At 43.0% G+C, this 17,795-nt stretch overlaps 1 protein-coding gene across 2 annotated transcripts; it reads left to right on the top strand.

The window, feature by feature from the left end:
* Positions 1 to 762: 762 nt before the first annotated feature.
* pcdh18b (protocadherin 18b) lies at positions 763 to 10,915 on the top strand. Of its 2 annotated transcripts, none has more exons than XM_062394403.1 (4): positions 763 to 3,599; positions 4,135 to 4,190; positions 4,538 to 4,707; positions 9,417 to 10,915. In XM_062394403.1, the coding sequence occupies exons 1-4, from the start codon at positions 1,083 to 1,085 to the stop codon at positions 10,370 to 10,372; spliced, it is 3,699 nt and encodes a 1,232-aa protein (XP_062250387.1). In that variant the 5' UTR covers positions 763 to 1,082; the 3' UTR covers positions 10,373 to 10,915. The 2 variants fall into 2 exon arrangements, with proteins under 2 accessions (XP_062250387.1, XP_062250386.1); XM_062394402.1 differs by having other exon boundaries at positions 4,102 to 4,190.
* Positions 10,916 to 17,795: the final 6,880 nt, after the last annotated feature.

The following is a 17,795-nucleotide window of genomic DNA, read 5'->3' as shown; positions in this document are numbered from 1 at the left end:
GAAATTCATGCAATATTAGGATGCCCACAATACAAACATGCAAGGGAGTCGCAATTTTGCTTTTGGATATTGTGAAAAAAAGGCCACGGATGATAAATATTTTTAATTTCCCGGTTTGGGGTTTAATGTGTGCGCCCTGGTCAGGTAACCACTATAGAGTGAACAGTGTTTCGTGTTTCCTCATACTCTATTCTGAGGGCGACAATGTCGCGTTTTACACACACAGGAAAGGAGCAGAGTTGGCACACGTTGTGAATTACAATCATAACAATGTAAGCCTGCCGCGGGTCAGTATGTGCTGTGTTATAAGTGGCTGAGCCCAGAATACTTCCTCCTCTGGCCCATTGTTGTGACACACTTTTAATGCCGGGGTGTCTCTGTGCTGGGGAGGGAGGTGGGGGAGGGAGTCGGGGCTCCCAATGGTCGGTCCCTCCTGTGATGCTTGAAGGAGGCCATTCTGGTGATTTAGGAGGAGAGGGGGTGAGGGAGTGGAATTGGGGGAAGGTGCGGGACATATTTTGTGTGGAAGAGAGACGCAGCTTGGGTGCTGTGGGGCATAGAGAGAGACTGGGGGGGTGTATGTGTGTGTGTGTGTGTGGGGGGGGGGTGCAGGACAGGCAGACACAGTCGCACACACGCGCACAGCGAGTTCTCTCTCCCTCTCTCTCTCCCCCCCCCCCCCCATCTCTCTCTCTCTATCACGCACACACACACAGACCCAAGCACACACACACTGGGAGAAAGCTGCGCCTTTTCTTCGCCCTGACACACTCTCACTCATTCTAAGAGGCGCACGCACAGGAGGCGGCGGGCGTTTGTGGTTATGTGAGAAAGCTACAGGGAAGGCGCCGCGATTTGATCGTGTATTTTATTCTTCAACTAAAGAAAGACATTAACTGTATCCCGTGTAACTATCCACTTATTTATTTATTTATTTATTTATCTGTTTTGCGGAGTTGTATTTTTTTGAGTAGCGGAGAGCAGCAGCAGCGCAGGATTCAACATGCCAGACTTCTGAGAGGACATTTACCCCCGTCCCCGCGACCCGATTTTTTTTTGCCTCTGTGGAAGTATTCGTCGAAATGTGCGCGCAGAAGATGGGTGCAAAAATGATTCAAGCAAAAGGAAATATTTTCTCTCCTGCACTACTCCATCTACTGCTTTTGGTCGCCCTTACGCACGGAGCCACTGGTAAGACTTTGAAATATAAAGTTTACGAGGAGCAGAAAGTAGGCACGATTATTGCACGGTTAAGGGAGGATGTAGCCGGGGTTTTATCCAAACTACCGAGTTCGTTGACCTTTCGGTTCCGCGCTATGCAACGAGGGAGCACGCCGTTCTTGTCTGTTCGGGAGGAGGACGGAGAGATCAGCATCGGCACCAAAATCGACCGCGAGAAGCTTTGTGAGAAAAACTTGAACTGCTCGATTGAATTCGATGTGGTCACGCTCCCGACGGAGTACCTGCAGCTGTTCCATGTGGAAGTGGAAGTGCTGGACATTAACGACAACTCCCCGCACTTCTCCCGCTCCATTGTCCCAGTCGAGATTTCCGAAAGCGCAGCCGTGGGGACGCGGATCCCGTTAGACGGCGCACTGGATGCAGATGTCGGAGAAAACGCTTTGCACACCTACTCACTGACACCCAACAACTTCTTTAAGATTGATGTTAGAACCAGGACAGACGGGGCCAAGTACGCAGAGTTGGTGGTGATGAGGGAGCTGGACCGTGAGGTGCTGTCCAGCTACCAGCTCCAGCTCACAGCCTCGGATAACGGTGTACCCCCAAAATCCGGCTCCACTTTGGTCAAAATCAGCATTTCTGACTCCAACGACAACAGCCCAGCCTTCGATGAACAGGCTTACATCATCAATTTGCTGGAAAACTCTCCCCTTGGGACTCTAATCATTGATTTAAACGCCACAGACCCAGATGAGGGCACTAATGGGAAAATAGTCTACTCTTTCAGCAGTCACATTCCACCAAAGATCCTTGAAACATTTAAGATAAACCCAGAAAATGGCCACATTACTCTTATTAAAAAAGTGGACTATGAAAGCACTGCTTCCTTTGAGCTAGATATGCAGGCTCAGGACATGGGACCTAACTCCATCCCTGGACTTTGCAAAATTGTGGTGAAAGTGGTGGATGTAAATGACAACAAACCAGAGATCAATATCAACCTGATGACACCTGGTAAAGAGGAGGTGGCCTACATTTCAGAGGGGGCCCCTGTGGACACCTTCATAGCTCTGGTGCGTGTTGACGACAGTGATGCAGGCCTCAATGGGGAGGTTGTTTGCAGGCTGCACGGCCACGGCCACTTCAGACTCCAGAAGACCCACGAGAAGAATTATATGATCCTCACTAACATCTCATTGGACAGGGAGAAGAGGTCAGAGTACAGCCTGACTGTCATAGCTGAGGACAGGGGCTCTCCTAGTCTCTCCACCATCAAACATTTTACTGTTCAGGTGTTGGATGAAAATGACAATCCTCCACGTTTCGAGAAGAGCCACTATGAGGTCTTCAAATCAGAGAACAACTCACCAGGAGCATATCTGATGACCGTGGTGGCATCAGATCCAGATCTGGGCACCAATGGCCAGGTCACTTACACTATCATAGACGCCCTGGTCCAAGGGAGCCCTATCTCCACTTATGTCACCATTGATCCCTCCAATGGCGCCATCTATGCCCTACGCAGCTTTGACCATGAAGACGTCAGCCGAATCGCCTTCACCATTCAGGCACGCGATGGGGGAAACCCTGCACTGTCCACGAACACTACCGTCCTTCTAACTGTTTTGGATGAAAATGACAACCCCCCCATCGTCCACTCCCCCTCCCTCCAGAATCACACGGCTGAGCTTCTGGTCTGGAAGTATGCATCCCCGGGTCAGCTGATAACTGCGCTTAAAGTCACAGACCGTGATGCTGGTGCCAATGGAGAGCTGAGCTGCGCCATTGTTGGTGGCAATGAGGATATGCTGTTTGTGATGGATGCCCGGCGATGTGAGCTCAGAACCAATGCCAGCCTGGAACAGGCTCCTCGGGATGTGATGGAGCTGAAGGTAGAAGTGCAAGACAGGGGCACCAGTCGGCTGTCCACAGGCGCCCTCTTCAGGCTCTCCCTGCAGGAGACCATGGACATCCTCCCCCCTCTCTACCCCACTGGCACCAGCCAAGCCTCACTGGATCTCTCTCTCATAGTCATCATCTCTCTAGGTGCTGTTTGTGCTCTACTACTCATCGTCATGGTGATGTTTGCCACCACCCGCTGCACCAGAGAGAAGAAAGACCCAAGACATAACTACAACTGCCGTGTGGCAGAAAACAGCTACCAGAACCACCCCAAGAAGCCTGCCAGGCAGATCCACAAAGCAGACATCACCCTGGTCCCAACTGTCAATGGGACTCTGCCTGTCCGGGCACACCCACGCTCCCCATCAGCCTCTCCAGCACCTGAGAGGGGCACCCTGGGTAGCAGGCAAAGCCTTCATAGCCGCCAGTCCCTCAACAGCCTTGTCACCATCTCCTCCAACCATGTTCCAGAGAATTTTGCCCTGGAGCTGGCCCATGCCACACCTCCTGTAGAGGTAAGACAGTCAGATTTCAGTTTCCTTAATGCTTGCAGCTTATTTTCTGTAACCCTAGATTCTCTGTACTTATGTTAATTTATAAAAATTAGTGGTCACTAATCTTTATTTTATTGTAATAAGTACCTCTGCATATTCTCTAAAATATTAAAAGAAAACAACTTGTTGTATTTATGCCCAAAATCATGAACTTTGTAGTTTGTTTATGTCTTATATTCAGTATTTGTTCTGAATTTATTCCTTGCTCCCATATTCTGTTACGTCCAGCCCTTTATGTCATGTTTTTGTTGACCATCCCATTCAGGAGCAAGTCACAAAGTCATGTCACCACCCGCCCTCCCCTCCCATCCCACCCAGCAAACCTACCCTTTCCCCACATATCCCCCCCACACTGCATTGTCTTGTGGCCTTGCTTGTTTGACTCCATTCATTTTCCCGTCTTCATTTTTTTCTTTTTCTTTTGTGTCCTTTTCTTCTTTTTTTTGATTTTGTTTGATTGTAGCAAGTCTCACAGCTTCTGTCCATGCTCCATCAGGGTCAGTACCAGCCACGACCAAGCTTCAGAGGCAACAAATACACCAGGAGCTACAGGTAATGGGCATGCAAAGTGCTTTTAAAGAGTTTGTTGTTAGACTTACGTAGAGGTATAATATCTGAAATATCAGAAATAATTCCCATATGAATTTGTCTGCTGTCAGTACTTTCACATAGCCCCTTACATCCATAAGTCGTAGCTTTTAGGTTTAGAGTCAAACTGTATGCTCAGTAACATCACATTTGCATAATTTTATGTAAAACCCCTTCTGCAGCATGCTCTCTGCCTCTCTGTGAACCCTATTATCCATTGGTAGCGTGCTGTACCATACCCATTTGATCATATTATTTTCAATGATTAATCCATTCTGACAAATGTATCAAATTGTTGTCTCTCTTTGCAGATATCCTTTGAATGAGATGGATAAGTTCAGTCTGAAGGACAGCGGTCGAGGAGACAGTGAGGCCGGGGACAGCGACTATGAGCCAGGCAGGGAGTCACCCATGGACCGGCTCCTTGGTGAGGGCTTTACTGAGATATATGCCCCTGATGGCCAGCACAGAACGCATGCAGGTATACCACTGGCCCCCCATCCACAACTTTACACCCATGCCCTCATATCACATCATTTTCTTTCTTCTTATCATCTAGTACTGAATCCAAATCAGTTTTATGTTTAAAACTAAATTGAACTTAATCTTTGCCACAATACATTACACTAGATCCATTCAATTGCATAGGACAAATTGGAGCAAAGATGTAGGGCTCCCTTATTATTGATCTATCTGCCAAATACATTTAAAATATTAATTCAGTTAATTAAAAATTCTAATTAAAAAATAGTCCCTTCGTAAACACGAGCCGGTTTAGAGGATAAAGAAAAGCTGGAAATCTTGACATTTAACAGGCTGGAGCCAGCACACTCTACCTGGAAGGGGATATGTCTAATCTAAATGTACAGCTGCTGATTAATATCCTGTCAGTTGACAAATTGAGTAACTTGCTATTCATTCAGTTCAAATACAAGTAACATGATACATCTGATCAGTTTGATTAATCATTATGAACTTGTCCCTACATACAAGATGGCCCTGCAGAAATCCCTTTATAGCATAATTCCAGCATAAGTGGGGATGGGGGATGAAGTACACATTTTTTATGTGCAAAAATGGATTCCACAGTTCAGGCAAACTAATATAAAGCTACAGCAGTCTTAGGTTACACAAATCAATGTAGATATATACAAAAGTTACAGTCTCAAATTTCTGCCTGCGTGGCTCCCCAGACTCACAGGAAGTCCCATATAACGAGACAAATGAAAAGATACACACATATAATTCAGACGCTAAAGCCTTATATCAGCTACAGCCGAGTTTAAGCTGAACAACCACAGGATGAGGGCTGTGGGTTTGTCTCGTATGTCTTACAGTGGAGTCAAGCGTATAAGGAATTACTACAGGCTTAGTGACCGATAACATTAGTGCATTAAGACAGTCTTTAAAATAATCAAAGAGTATGCAGGTGCCATACATTGATCATTCCTCATTTGTATTCTGCATTACAAGTTGACTGCATGTGTATTGGCATGGAATGTTTGTCAGAGACACTGTAGACACTCATCCACTGAGTTTCACCTCATGGCTTCAGATAGCTCAGCAGCTCCTCCCTTACAGTACTCCTCTTCTCTTCCATTCTCTCCACAGTTAACATGGAAGAATATGAGCACTTGTTGATCATTGCTGACCAACCTGCTGACTTCGATATATTCTACCCTTCAAATCTATCTCTCTGACAGGTTTCACAGACCTGTTGCTTTAGAAACATTCAGACACATGCTCTAAAGTTCCTCTGTCGCTCAGCCTGACTTAGCAAATGTCACAGAGGTTGCAACTTCTCATATTGAGTCATCGTCCTCCTCCCAAAGCACCCACTTCTTTCCAGACGGCTTCCCACATAGCCATCATGCGACACTGCATTTGAGCTACATCGCAATTAAAGTTGACCCAGACGGGCAGACAATCTCATCACTAACACCCCCTTCCTCACTTTCTTTATAGCTGTATGGAGGAGCTGTGCTTGTTAGTCCTTCTCCTTTTCCCACCTTCAAGCTTTCGCTGTCAGCCATCCAAAATGGAGCCCTCATGCTTCCCTGATGAGCAGGACGCATTTAATTGCCATGTGACAAGTAGTTGCCATGGCGTCTGTTCTGAGCTGTGCTCATGATTAGGCCCAAAAGAGCATAATTACATCTCAAAGCTCACAGTTCTCATTCTGTATATTCACCCGCCTTCCACCCTCGTGTCCACTGCAGCATAGATGATTTCAACAGTGTTTATCTGTTTCCCGTCATTATGACTGGATATAGCCATCTTTGCTCAGGTGCAGAAGGATGTAGAAACTCTTTGTTTGTGGTTCATGTAGAAGCATATCTCATACTCAAATGATTATTAACAACCTTTTGAGAGAATATGAAATTCTTTCAAAAATAAATAACAGCTATTCTGTTCTCCATGACTTGACTTTGCTTTTTTTTAAAGACTAGTGTGACAAACCTCTTTGTTTAGACATGGATCAGGGTGGGGTTAGGCTTTCTAACAGTTAATGATGGAGTCAGGATAAACATCTAGCCTTACTCAAAGTTCGAAACCACAATCCATTGTTGCACAATCCATAGGTAGTTTGTATAAGAACTTAGTGGCTGGATAAAGTAAGAGTATTCTGAACGTGTTCATAGATATTTTTCTTAACTAATTGCAACTATCTGTTTTGCCCTACTTCCAGTCCGACTGCTAAGCTGAACACATCACTCAGTCTTCATACAAACACATCGACCTGAAATGGATATCAATATTTTCAACTCGCTCTTAGAAGGAAAGTGAATTATTCCCCAAAAATGTTAGAGTCCTTATGGCACCCTGACCAAAAAAAAACATTTGGAGAACCTATTATGCTCTGGCCCACACAGGTGGTTATCTAAGAAGACATTTGACATTAATGACATGGTTGTGAAGGACAAATGAAAGGCCCTTGAAGTCAAGGGCCGATTGTCACTGTTACAGATAGAAGTGGACCTCTGATCCAAAGACACTGATCTACAGATGGCAAGAGCTCTCCAGGCAATTTGTTTATGATGAATGTTGGTTAAAATATCCTCACTATCAAGCCTGACTTTATTCTTTTTTTGCATAATGAATGAGGAGAAAACAGTGTTGTCACATACAGGCAGGGGTGATTGAAGATATGCACTGCAGATGAATTGGTTCTAAATGGGTTAAAGGAGCAACACATATTTTTCCGGGCTCTATTTTAAACAATTTAAGAGCATGGCACAAAAGTCATCGTCATTGTTTTGGACTTTAAATGTAGTGAGCCAATCAGAGTAACATATCTCATTCCCTTCTCATTTCAAATTGGAAGCTTTTATATTATAAGGGCAGATTTGCCAGGTATGTGACTGCACTGTACACCTGTCTATATAGGGGCATATTGCTATCTTGATATAGCTCCTTAAGATAATAATGAAATACTGGACCACTACTCAGAAGATAGTTTTTCAAGGGGGAAATTACTTCCTATAGCCTCATCAGTAACCAACGATGCATCTGACAACACTAACCACAGGGGCATTTGCTACATAAACAACCAATTGGTCTTAAAAAGCTATAACAGTAGTCAAAATCAGTTAACTACTACTACACTATTACCAGTGTGGTGCTTCTGGGTGACTTTGACAGATATGGGCATTAATCAGGCAGAAAGTTTCTGATAAACATATCAACACGTTGCATTATGGAAAAGTAGGGTCCAGTCGTGTGGTCTAAGAGTCGTGGTCATTCTCCTTGCTCAGTGGATAACGGAGTCCTCCTGCTCCTTCTTCTCAAACATAAAGGTTTTCTCACATTATCATCAGTGTGTCATTTAGCCCTGAGTTCTAAATACAAGGCCTGATAACTCAGGGGCAAGAAAATCAGTTAGTAAGTCATCTGAATTGACATTGCAGTCAGTCACACAGGCAGGCTTTCTAGTAATGTTTGCCTGACACATTCTTATTTTTGCACACAAATCAGTGGGGTTAAATCTTTCATTTTTACCCTTTCATCAGCGGGGCAGAGCACTCAGTCTTCCACTACCCCGCACTGATTTTCTCCCCCTTTCAGTGCCTCCAAATGCACTTTTCATCTGCTCTAAGATGTATTATAAATGTTCCTTTCATGTTAATGAGGGTATAATGAAGTCCCTCAATGGCACGACTGAAAAGCGCCGCACTCCTTTAATGAAGGCTTTAAGTTGGCATATTTGATTTGTCTAATTTATTCTTCAGAGATTTTCTATTTGAAGATTTAATATTGAAAAGGGTGAGTTGAAAGGGAAAAATGCAGGGCTTTTAGAGGAGGAGGTATTCTGAATGGGTAATAGGCATTGATCGGCTCTGCTGAATTGTCTCATCGTGGTAAATACATTGGAAGGCAGCAGGTAGTGTTCCTGCGAAGAGCTTTCAGACTAATTAAAGCAGATTTCCGTGGTGTTTCCACAGACAAAACACCTGAGGAGAGGAAGGCTGGATGGAAAACGAATCAACTGTCAGGAACCTTATTTACATCCCTTTGATTCTGAGATTCTATTTATGGTTGTTTCCTTCTCACAAGAAAAAGATAAGATGTCTCTAGTATTATCTACAAGATACATCTAATGTGAACACACATAATGTATGACATACTCTGCCTGCAAAAACTCAAGCGTTCAAAAAAGAAAAACGTTAAGCTTTGTAAAGATTTGAAGCTATGACGGTTTGACAATCAGAACTTTCACAGCATATGAAGTAGAAACTTACTAATCATTTTTGAACCAACTCTTTGGGTTTTGTGGCCCTTTAAATCGATCTATCAACAGAAAAGTAGTTTGCAAGAGTTTGGATAATGGATCAGTTGTTAAAGTTGTTCAATCGGCCGACTATGACACACAACGTTGGCTCCATCATCTCAAATGTGTTGTTTTTTAGCTGTTCTGTGTTTTACATCAGTGGAATTTAATATCTTCATATTTCAAGAAGTAAGTTTGAAGTCCTAAAAAAAAAAAAATCAAAATCTGGCTAAATATCTGGCTAGATATTCAATGCCACATATCAGTACAGCTCGGTTTTAATACTCAATGCTACACATTTCTGTTCATTTTCAAAGGGAATTGAAGTTTGATGCCCAGCTCTAACAATTTTCAAATGAACTTTACTGTGTGTGCAGCTCAGTATTTCTAGATACTCATAAGTGCTTTGTCTTTCTATCCAGCTATGAGGCACTGCACAGAGGAGTGTCGTGTTCTGGGTCACTCAGATCAGTGCTGGATGCCCCCCTTGGCCTCACCAGCCTCATCATCCTCCGACTACCGGAGCAACCTCTATATTCCAGGAGAAGAAGCCCGCCATGTAACTGACCTCTCGCAGGAAAAGACCCCACAGCCCTGCACAGACAATGTGACTGCCCGGAACCAGAGCTTTTCCACCTTCGGCAAGGACCTGGGCGCTGAGAACGGTGGAGAGGAAGAGGGGGGAGAGGACAGCAGGGGGGACAGAGATGAAGATCTGTGTGGGACCACGTCACTGTTGTCAGAGATGAGCAGCGTGTTCCAGAGGTTGCTACCCCAGGGTCTGGACTCCTATGTCCAGGTCAACGAGAAAGACAAAGGGACAAGTCTGAGTGGTGTGGGTGTGCCTATGACTGGGTCTTTGGATCGCAGGAGGGGCCATCTGCCTGGCAAGCCCAGCCCCTCTGTTCACCAGCAAGGCGTGGCAGCCTGGGCTGCCAATACCCACTTCCAGAACCCGGGAAGCAGCATCGGTCCATCTGGCCATCACCAGGGTGGCAGCTACCACACCCTGAAACCCAACACCAAGCTCGGCTCCCAGAGCAGCAGCCACAAGGGCTCACAGGCACCCAAAAACAGTCCTCAGAAGAGCGGCCACCCCTGTAAACCCCACAGTATCCCTCTGCTCACAGCACTGGTCAGTCCCACTATGATGCAGCATTCCCCAGCCCCTGTGCAAGTACAAGTGCCGCTCCCTGGGCCCTCCTGCAAGTGGTTGCCTGCAATGGAGGAGATACCAGAGAATTACGAGGAGGACGATTTTGATTCTGTGCTCAACCACCTTCAGGGCAAACGCTGCGACAGCAGACATGAGCTGGTGGATGCCAGCGAGCTGGTGGCTGAAATCAACAAACTTTTGCAGGATGTACGGCAGAGCTAGACTTCCTGTTTCTTATCCTCTTTATTTATTCACCACCCAATGAATGCTTCCTTTTACCTTAAGTATAAAAGTGAGCACCCTTGGGTGGACAAAAGGACAGGAACATAAGTTAAAGGAGAAAAGAAGACAAAAAACAAGACCTGCAATTGTCGTTAAAGTTGCATTTATAATGTAATAATTGTGTTTTGTGAATGCTAAATATCCAAAAAATTGTTTGTAATTGCTTGTTTTGGTACACAATGTACACTATGTGACTGTATTTATCTTTGTATTTTAAAAATACATTTGTATTCTTATATTTATAAAAAAAGTGTATATAAACTTAATAAGAAGTCTATTTTTATATTTTGAATGCATGTTGAGTACAAAGACATTGAATCAATACTGACATGCGATCGACATTCTATGTATTTAAACAGTTTTTTGTATTGTGATTTCTTTTGTTGTCACTATGATATGTATACATGAATATATTAATGAAGTAATGGACACTTGTCTTTGTGGTCTGTTGTGGGGAAGGGGAGAGTACACAAATAAAAATAATACGTAAACATTCCAGTCTGTGATTTATATCGTTTTAGTTTTTTATCTATCTGAATAAATAGCCTATAGTTTATTAATAAATTGAACAACATGTACAACGTCTTCCATTCGCAGTAGTTTTACAATTCAATATGTAGCTGTACAAGTAGATCTCACATGTCATGATAAACATTTACTTCAAAGTTAGTCTTTACAGTTTGTCTAATGCTAATGGAGGATAAATGAATAACACAATCTTCCTCTACAGTTATTGGGATTGTAAGTTAATTTATTCTTGCTTTGCTGAGCATTTGAAGGATGTTTCTGTGAGTAAAAGCTTTGGAGCAGCTAATTCATGACCCTTTGGCTGGTTCACACATTCAATCCAAATTAAATAAGAAGCCAAGTTGTTCATATGATATCAGGACAAAAGTCAGTGTAGAGGCTTTTTGGGGTTAATAACCTTATAAATAAAAAACATCCTGCCAACATTTCAATACAATACAACTGAAGACAAAATATTGGACCGTGGACGAATTCGTTAAATTTGTAGTTCAGTACTGACATATTATGGCAGCTAACTTCTCATTCAACAGGAAATTACCCTACGATCATTTTGATTGTCAATTAATTGTTTCTCACACTTTTCTTTGTTCTAAATCAGTGGTTTTTGAACTGGACTGTTGTCTCATACCATAAAATAAAAAGAAGAAGACAGCGGCTCTGAATTCTGCCTGCAAACCCACAGTCACTTGAATTCACAACACGAGAGGATCAAACTCGGGTGTGTAGGTGCTGATGGGAGAAATGCGCTGTGGAAGCAGGAGCGGATATCTGTGAGAGGTGCTCAGAGTCTCAGGAGTGCGGGGGGGGCAGACACCTTCCTCTGCTGCCTTGAGAGCTAGATAATGGGTGACACCTAGAGCTTGCGCGCTGTAGACCGATGAGTCATCCGCCTTTTACCACAACTAACAGCACCAAGCCCTGACGTGGAGCCAGAGAGGGGAGAGGCAGAGGAGACGGCCACACAGAGCCCCCTGGAGGAAAAATTACTACACTGCAGCTTATGGAGAACAACACATTTGAGGAAACAGGACATATATTCTGTCTTTGTTGCACCAATAAAGACAATAAAACATTAATAGTTTAATGTATAATATAATATTTAGAGTAGAGGATGTGTTCACATTAATCAACAGTAGATAGATTTTAGTTTTTCCTCTGTAAATTAGTATGATCAGTATCACATGAGGTGTGTTGGTACATGGAATTTCCCCCAAATTGTTCCAATTGCCTGGTTTCTATTTGCCACAGTCAGGTTTTACAGCACTGACTTACATACAGTAATTCCAGAAGGTTCTGACTCCAAACCATTCACTTCCTGATTCGAATTAACCTATGTGCTTATTTATGTTAAGCTGATGGCAACTTGAAATGTTGGTCTAATGTCTGAATAAGCACCCCCGGTTACTTTTATGCTGCAGTCACAACAGAAGTTATTGAAAGAGCTGTAACATTTCTCTATCACTTTCATACGTCAAAGTTCAAACCCGAATTAAAGGCAGCTTAGTAGAAAGTCAAACATACATACATGCATATTACCTTAGCTCTCAGAGTTTATGCACAAAGAAAAGAAAATCAGTTTAATGAGATATGAAACTTGTATTGGATTGTTCTAATATCAGATCAGTCTATAAAAACTCTTGATCAGGCCGCCAAGAGAGACGGAAACCTAAAACCGCAAATTCATTTTTAATTTGTGCCAACTCTGTGGATTATTACATCAATACCCAGCAAACTGGTTTATTTCTCTGAACAAAATGAATGGAATGTGTATGTAAATAATCAAGAGATTGAAAAGTTTTAACAGAGCCACAAACAAAAGTGATCAGAATGTTCTGATTAGTATGATGTTTCGAGAGCAGGTATGAGCATGGTGGAGTTGAGGGAAGTTGGAGTGAAATTGGGAAGAGAAACAAAACACATCTTATTCACACACTTATCGTTTCTTCTAATTATTTTGTGCTTTGCCTATCAGAGGTTTTCTGGTGAGACTGAACATATTTGAGAGACAGAGGGATAGAGTCAGTATCAGAGGGTAAAGAGTTGTACACACTTTAAGGTTGATTTAATTAAAGAGAGAATATAGATGTAGAGAGAGAGACAAGAAGAATAATAGTCCATGTTGGAATGCAATCACAGCCGCCAACACATCAGACCACATGTTAACGTTTTGCCCTTTAAGTCCTCAGTAGTCATTATTATTCTATTACAAGAGTACTCCCGACACATTATTCTGAGCACACCCATTTTTGAACTCTGCCTTCATTTGGATCTCAACTGCATGACTATATTCAGACTTTTCATGTACTTGCATTCATTGTGAACCTCCTAGCCAATATCTTATCCCTTAACCTTAACCCTGACTAATTCAAACATAACCCAAATCTTAACCTTAACCAGTACCTCAGAAAAGACGTTCTGCCTCATTAGGAGTAGGCTTCGGTCCCCATAAAGTCTATTGGTCCTCACAAGCTCTGTGTTTTTTTCTGGAAAAGGTCCCTATTCGTGAGACTACTTTGCAAAAAATGAATACATGCAGGATTGCAGGTATCACTCATTTGGGCTCCACAGCAGTGAGCCAGAAGGCTGCTGTCTCAGGAGGGAATTAAGCCGGCTGTATTACTATTGTCACATACAGTGGGTACGGAAAGTATTTAGACCCCTTTACATTTTTCACTCTTTGTTTCATTGCAGCCATTTGCTAAAATCGAAAAAGTTCATTTTATTTCTCATTAATGGACACTCAGCACCCCATCCTGACAGAAAAAAACAGAAATTTTGAAATTTTCGCAAATTTATTGAAAAAGAAAAACTGAAATATCACATGGTCATAAGTATTCAGACCCTTTGCTGTGACACTCATATTGAACTCACATGCTGTCCATTTCTTCTGATCCTCCATGAGATGGTTCTACTCCTCCATTGGAGTCCAGCTGTGTTTAATTCAACTGATTGGACTTGATTAAGAAAGGCCCACACCTGTCTATATAAGACCTTACAGCTCACAGTGCATGTCAGAGCAAATGAGAATCATGAGGTCGAAGGAACCGCCCAAGGAGCTCAGAGACAGATTTGTGGCAAGGCACAGATCTGAACAGTGAAACATGATGGTGGCAGCATCATGCTATGGGGGTGTTTTTCAGCTGCAGGGACAGGACGACTGGTTGCAATTGAAGGAAAGATGAATGCGGTCAAGTACAGAGATATCCTGGAAGAAAACCTCTTAAGTGCTCTGGACCTCAGACTAGGCCGATGGTTCACCTTCCAACAAGACAATGACCCTAAGCACAAAGCTAAAATACCAAAGGAGTGGCCAGAGCCCTTACCTAAACCCAATTGAGCATCTCTGGAGAGACCTGAAAATGGCTGTCCACCAACGTTCACCATCCAACCTGACGGAACTGGAGAGGATCTGCAAGGAAGAATGGCAGAGGATCCCCAAATCCAGGTGTGAAAAACTTGTTGCTTCATTCCCAAGAAGACCATGGCTGTACTAGCTCAAAAGGTTGCTTCTACTCAATACTGAGCAAAGAGTCTGAATACTTATGACCATGTGATATTTCATGGTTAATTTTTTATAAATTTACAAAAATTTCTACATTTCTGTTTTTTTTCTGTGAAGATGGGGTGCTGAGTAATAAAATGAACTTTTTAGATTTTTAGCAAATGGCACGATGAAACAGAGTGAAAAATTGAAAGGGGTCTGAATTCTTTCTGTACCCACTGTATATACTGTGTTGTGTGTATGAGTGTGTTAGTGCATTGTCATCATCAGTTTAAATTGGCTCAGCAGCAGAGGGAGGATGGCAGCAAACAGCTGATTGATTAAATCCATTCATCTTGTTGAGACATAATGCTTTTTCAGGGGTTTTGTACAAACTGGTTTTGTCCTCACTACTCTGATGGCAGCTGGACATCATTTTTGAGCAAAGCGTCTGCACAGTGACATCACTAAAGTTTCCTCAACTTAGCTGCACTGAAACCAAATCGGTTAGTCTCTGGGGTTAATTATTTACATTCTGTTTTCCCTCAGGTCACTCCTGGTTTCATAGTCCTGTCCACCATCCATCCATTATGGATCTGTATTTCTGAGTCATGGTGATGCTAAAATATCATGGCACTGTGAAATCAAGTTACTGTCAACACATTAAGTTTGAAAACAAAACTCAAAGAGCAAACTATGGTGTCCCAGCACCAGAAGCAAAAGATTTAAGGCCTGATCTACTAAGATCCCAAATAAAGAGTGCTACATTGCGTGAGCGTTATAACTTATAGCACGTTTGGTTGGTGGACGTTTTGCTGGTGATCTACTAAAAATAATTGCGCAAATGATAAGAGGCGCAGATGCAGTTGTATTTGCCTGCTTTACTGTTTTGGTTTGGAGGTGTTAGTGGAAGAGACAAACAAACATGTTGTTGAGCTGCAGCAAAGAAATATTAATATAACTCAAAGAAACTAAATATGGGAGAGTATCTGGGAGAGAGTAAATACTGTGGGTAACAGAGCGCACACACGGCAGCAAGTCAGAGCTGTATCTGGTGTGACGATGGTCATCAGTGCCCTGGCAAGAGGGATTATTCTTGCTTCCCGTTCTCTCTGTCTTCTTCCATGCCGTCTCCTCCTCACAACAATAACTGCAGCCATCTGTGCGTAACGCTGGGCCGATTAGCACCTACCTTTCAAACACACAAATTTTCGACGCAGTCACAAACAACGCAATTCTTTGCCAGCTTTGTAAATCGCATTGCGTGAGCTAAATAGAGGTATTTACATCTACTCCTCCCAATATGTTGTGCACTCGGGTAGAAACGTCTGATATTTCATATTCATTAATGCAAATGTACTAAATAGAATGAGCATTTAATTCTGCACACAAACCTCAGTGAGCAGCATTAGTAGATCAGTTTTTCTGTATGTTTCTCAGAGAGGACACACTAACACACACACACATACACACACACGTAACAAGCATACACACCTAAGGGGTTGCAGTAGTTAGATAAAAGACCATCAGCTCAACAATAGCAGCTGTGTTTATTACTGTATGTGTGTTATTATCTTGGTGTGCTTTGTGTAATGACATGTGTGAGTGCTTTGGCACAGAAGTTTATGTATTTGTGTCCAGTATGTATCTGCCTTAATGCACCAGCTATTTGTGAGAGCAGCAGTGGCGTCTGGTATGTGTGGGGGTGTGAGTGTGTGTGTGTGTGTGTGTGTGTGTGTGTGTGTGTGTGTGTGTGTGTCTGCAGTAGGGCTCAATAAACCAGTGTAATCTTGCTGTATCTCGCAATAAGCACCTTGCTGGCTACTGTCTGTGGACACACTGGAGCTACCCACACTAGATCAGCTTGATATCACTGCCTGTGTGAGTGTGTATGTGTGTATGTGTGTATGTGTGTGTGTATGTGGGTATATGCAGGAGGTTACTCTGTTCTGACCTGCATGTGCTGTATGTGCATGGGTTTGGCTTTTTTCATTACTCTATGTAACAATACAAAGTCACAGCAGCCTTGTTGGTGGTTTTCTGTTATAGCCAGTTAAACAGCAGTGACCAAATTAATGTCATTCTTTCTAAATAACTTCAAAGGAGCATCACTCTAGGGTAAAATTGGGGCAGTGTGTGCTATGAAAAGAGAGAAGTACAAACCCTGCCTTCCTTCAACAGGCAGGGTTGTATTCTTTGTCTTTTCGTCAAGGATGTCTTAATTGGGCAGTACCTTATCAATGATATATTTTCTATTAAAGCAAGGATTGGTAATCCTAGCAAGAGCAGGCTACCCTAACCCTGAGGAACACTGAAAGTGCTTTAAAATATGGTGTACACCTGAAGACTCAGCTCAGAATGAAAGGACAGATTACTATTTCTTGATTACTATCAGGGGATGAAGAGAACTGTAATAAATAAGATAAAAAGTATTTTAGAAACAACTCACCAACCCTACCATTAAGGTGGGAGTGATCTTGAGTCTGTATCTCAAATCAGAAATCAAAAGGGCAGGTGAAGAACATACACATAGATTCTCTTTTCCACATTCACCGAGTTCAGCTCTCCCAGTCCAACAAATAACCCGAGCTAAGAGGCCACTGTGCAGCATCAACGTCAGCAGCAGCTGGACAGCAGCGTGACTGATCTGCTTCACACTGTGTATGTGTCTGTACATATCTCTCACATACATATCTACACACAACATAGCTCCCATCTTAGTCAAAGCATCACACTGGTCAGGAACTGCACTCCCCGACCACAGCATACGTTCACGCAGCGCAGCATCAAAGCGGCTGACAAATTACCAAACAAACACTTCTCCCTGCCAGAGAGACACAAGCGCTGACACTGACGAATTAATCCGCTCAAAAAGCTGCCTTGCATATTAATAGAGACGTGTTCATCAGGCAAGGTGAACCAGCCTGACACCTTCTATAAAGCTGTGTTTAAGGGAGACATGAGATGGAGGTAGGTAGCGGAAGTGTGTGTGTGTGTCTGTGTGATGAGCAGTTGGCTGCTATTAAAAAGCACAAAGAGGAAGGAAAAAAGAGGGCATGAGAAACAGGTACTGTAGACATGTTATTTAGCCTGTGTGAGTGTACTTGTGTGTAGGTGTGTGTGTTGTGAGCAAAGGTTTGCACTTTGCACACCAGCCTATTCATCTCTGCGTTAAAAATAGCCTTTGTATTTCACATCTTGTTTGTGCCACAGTCATTATCTGACAAGTGTGTGTGGTCACCCTCTTTTTCTCTCTCTTCCAATGTATGTATGTGTGTGTGTGTGTGTCTGTGCGTGTGTTTGGATTAATCACACATTTTCATGCCACTAGAGGGAGCTCTCCCTTTTCCTCAA

This window comes from Platichthys flesus, chromosome 8, assembly GCF_949316205.1.
Source record: "Platichthys flesus chromosome 8, fPlaFle2.1, whole genome shotgun sequence".
Lineage (NCBI taxonomy): Eukaryota > Metazoa > Chordata > Actinopteri > Pleuronectiformes > Pleuronectidae > Platichthys > Platichthys flesus.
The sequence above is the reverse complement of the archived record's forward strand: the minus strand, read 5'-3'. Positions and strand labels throughout refer to the sequence as shown.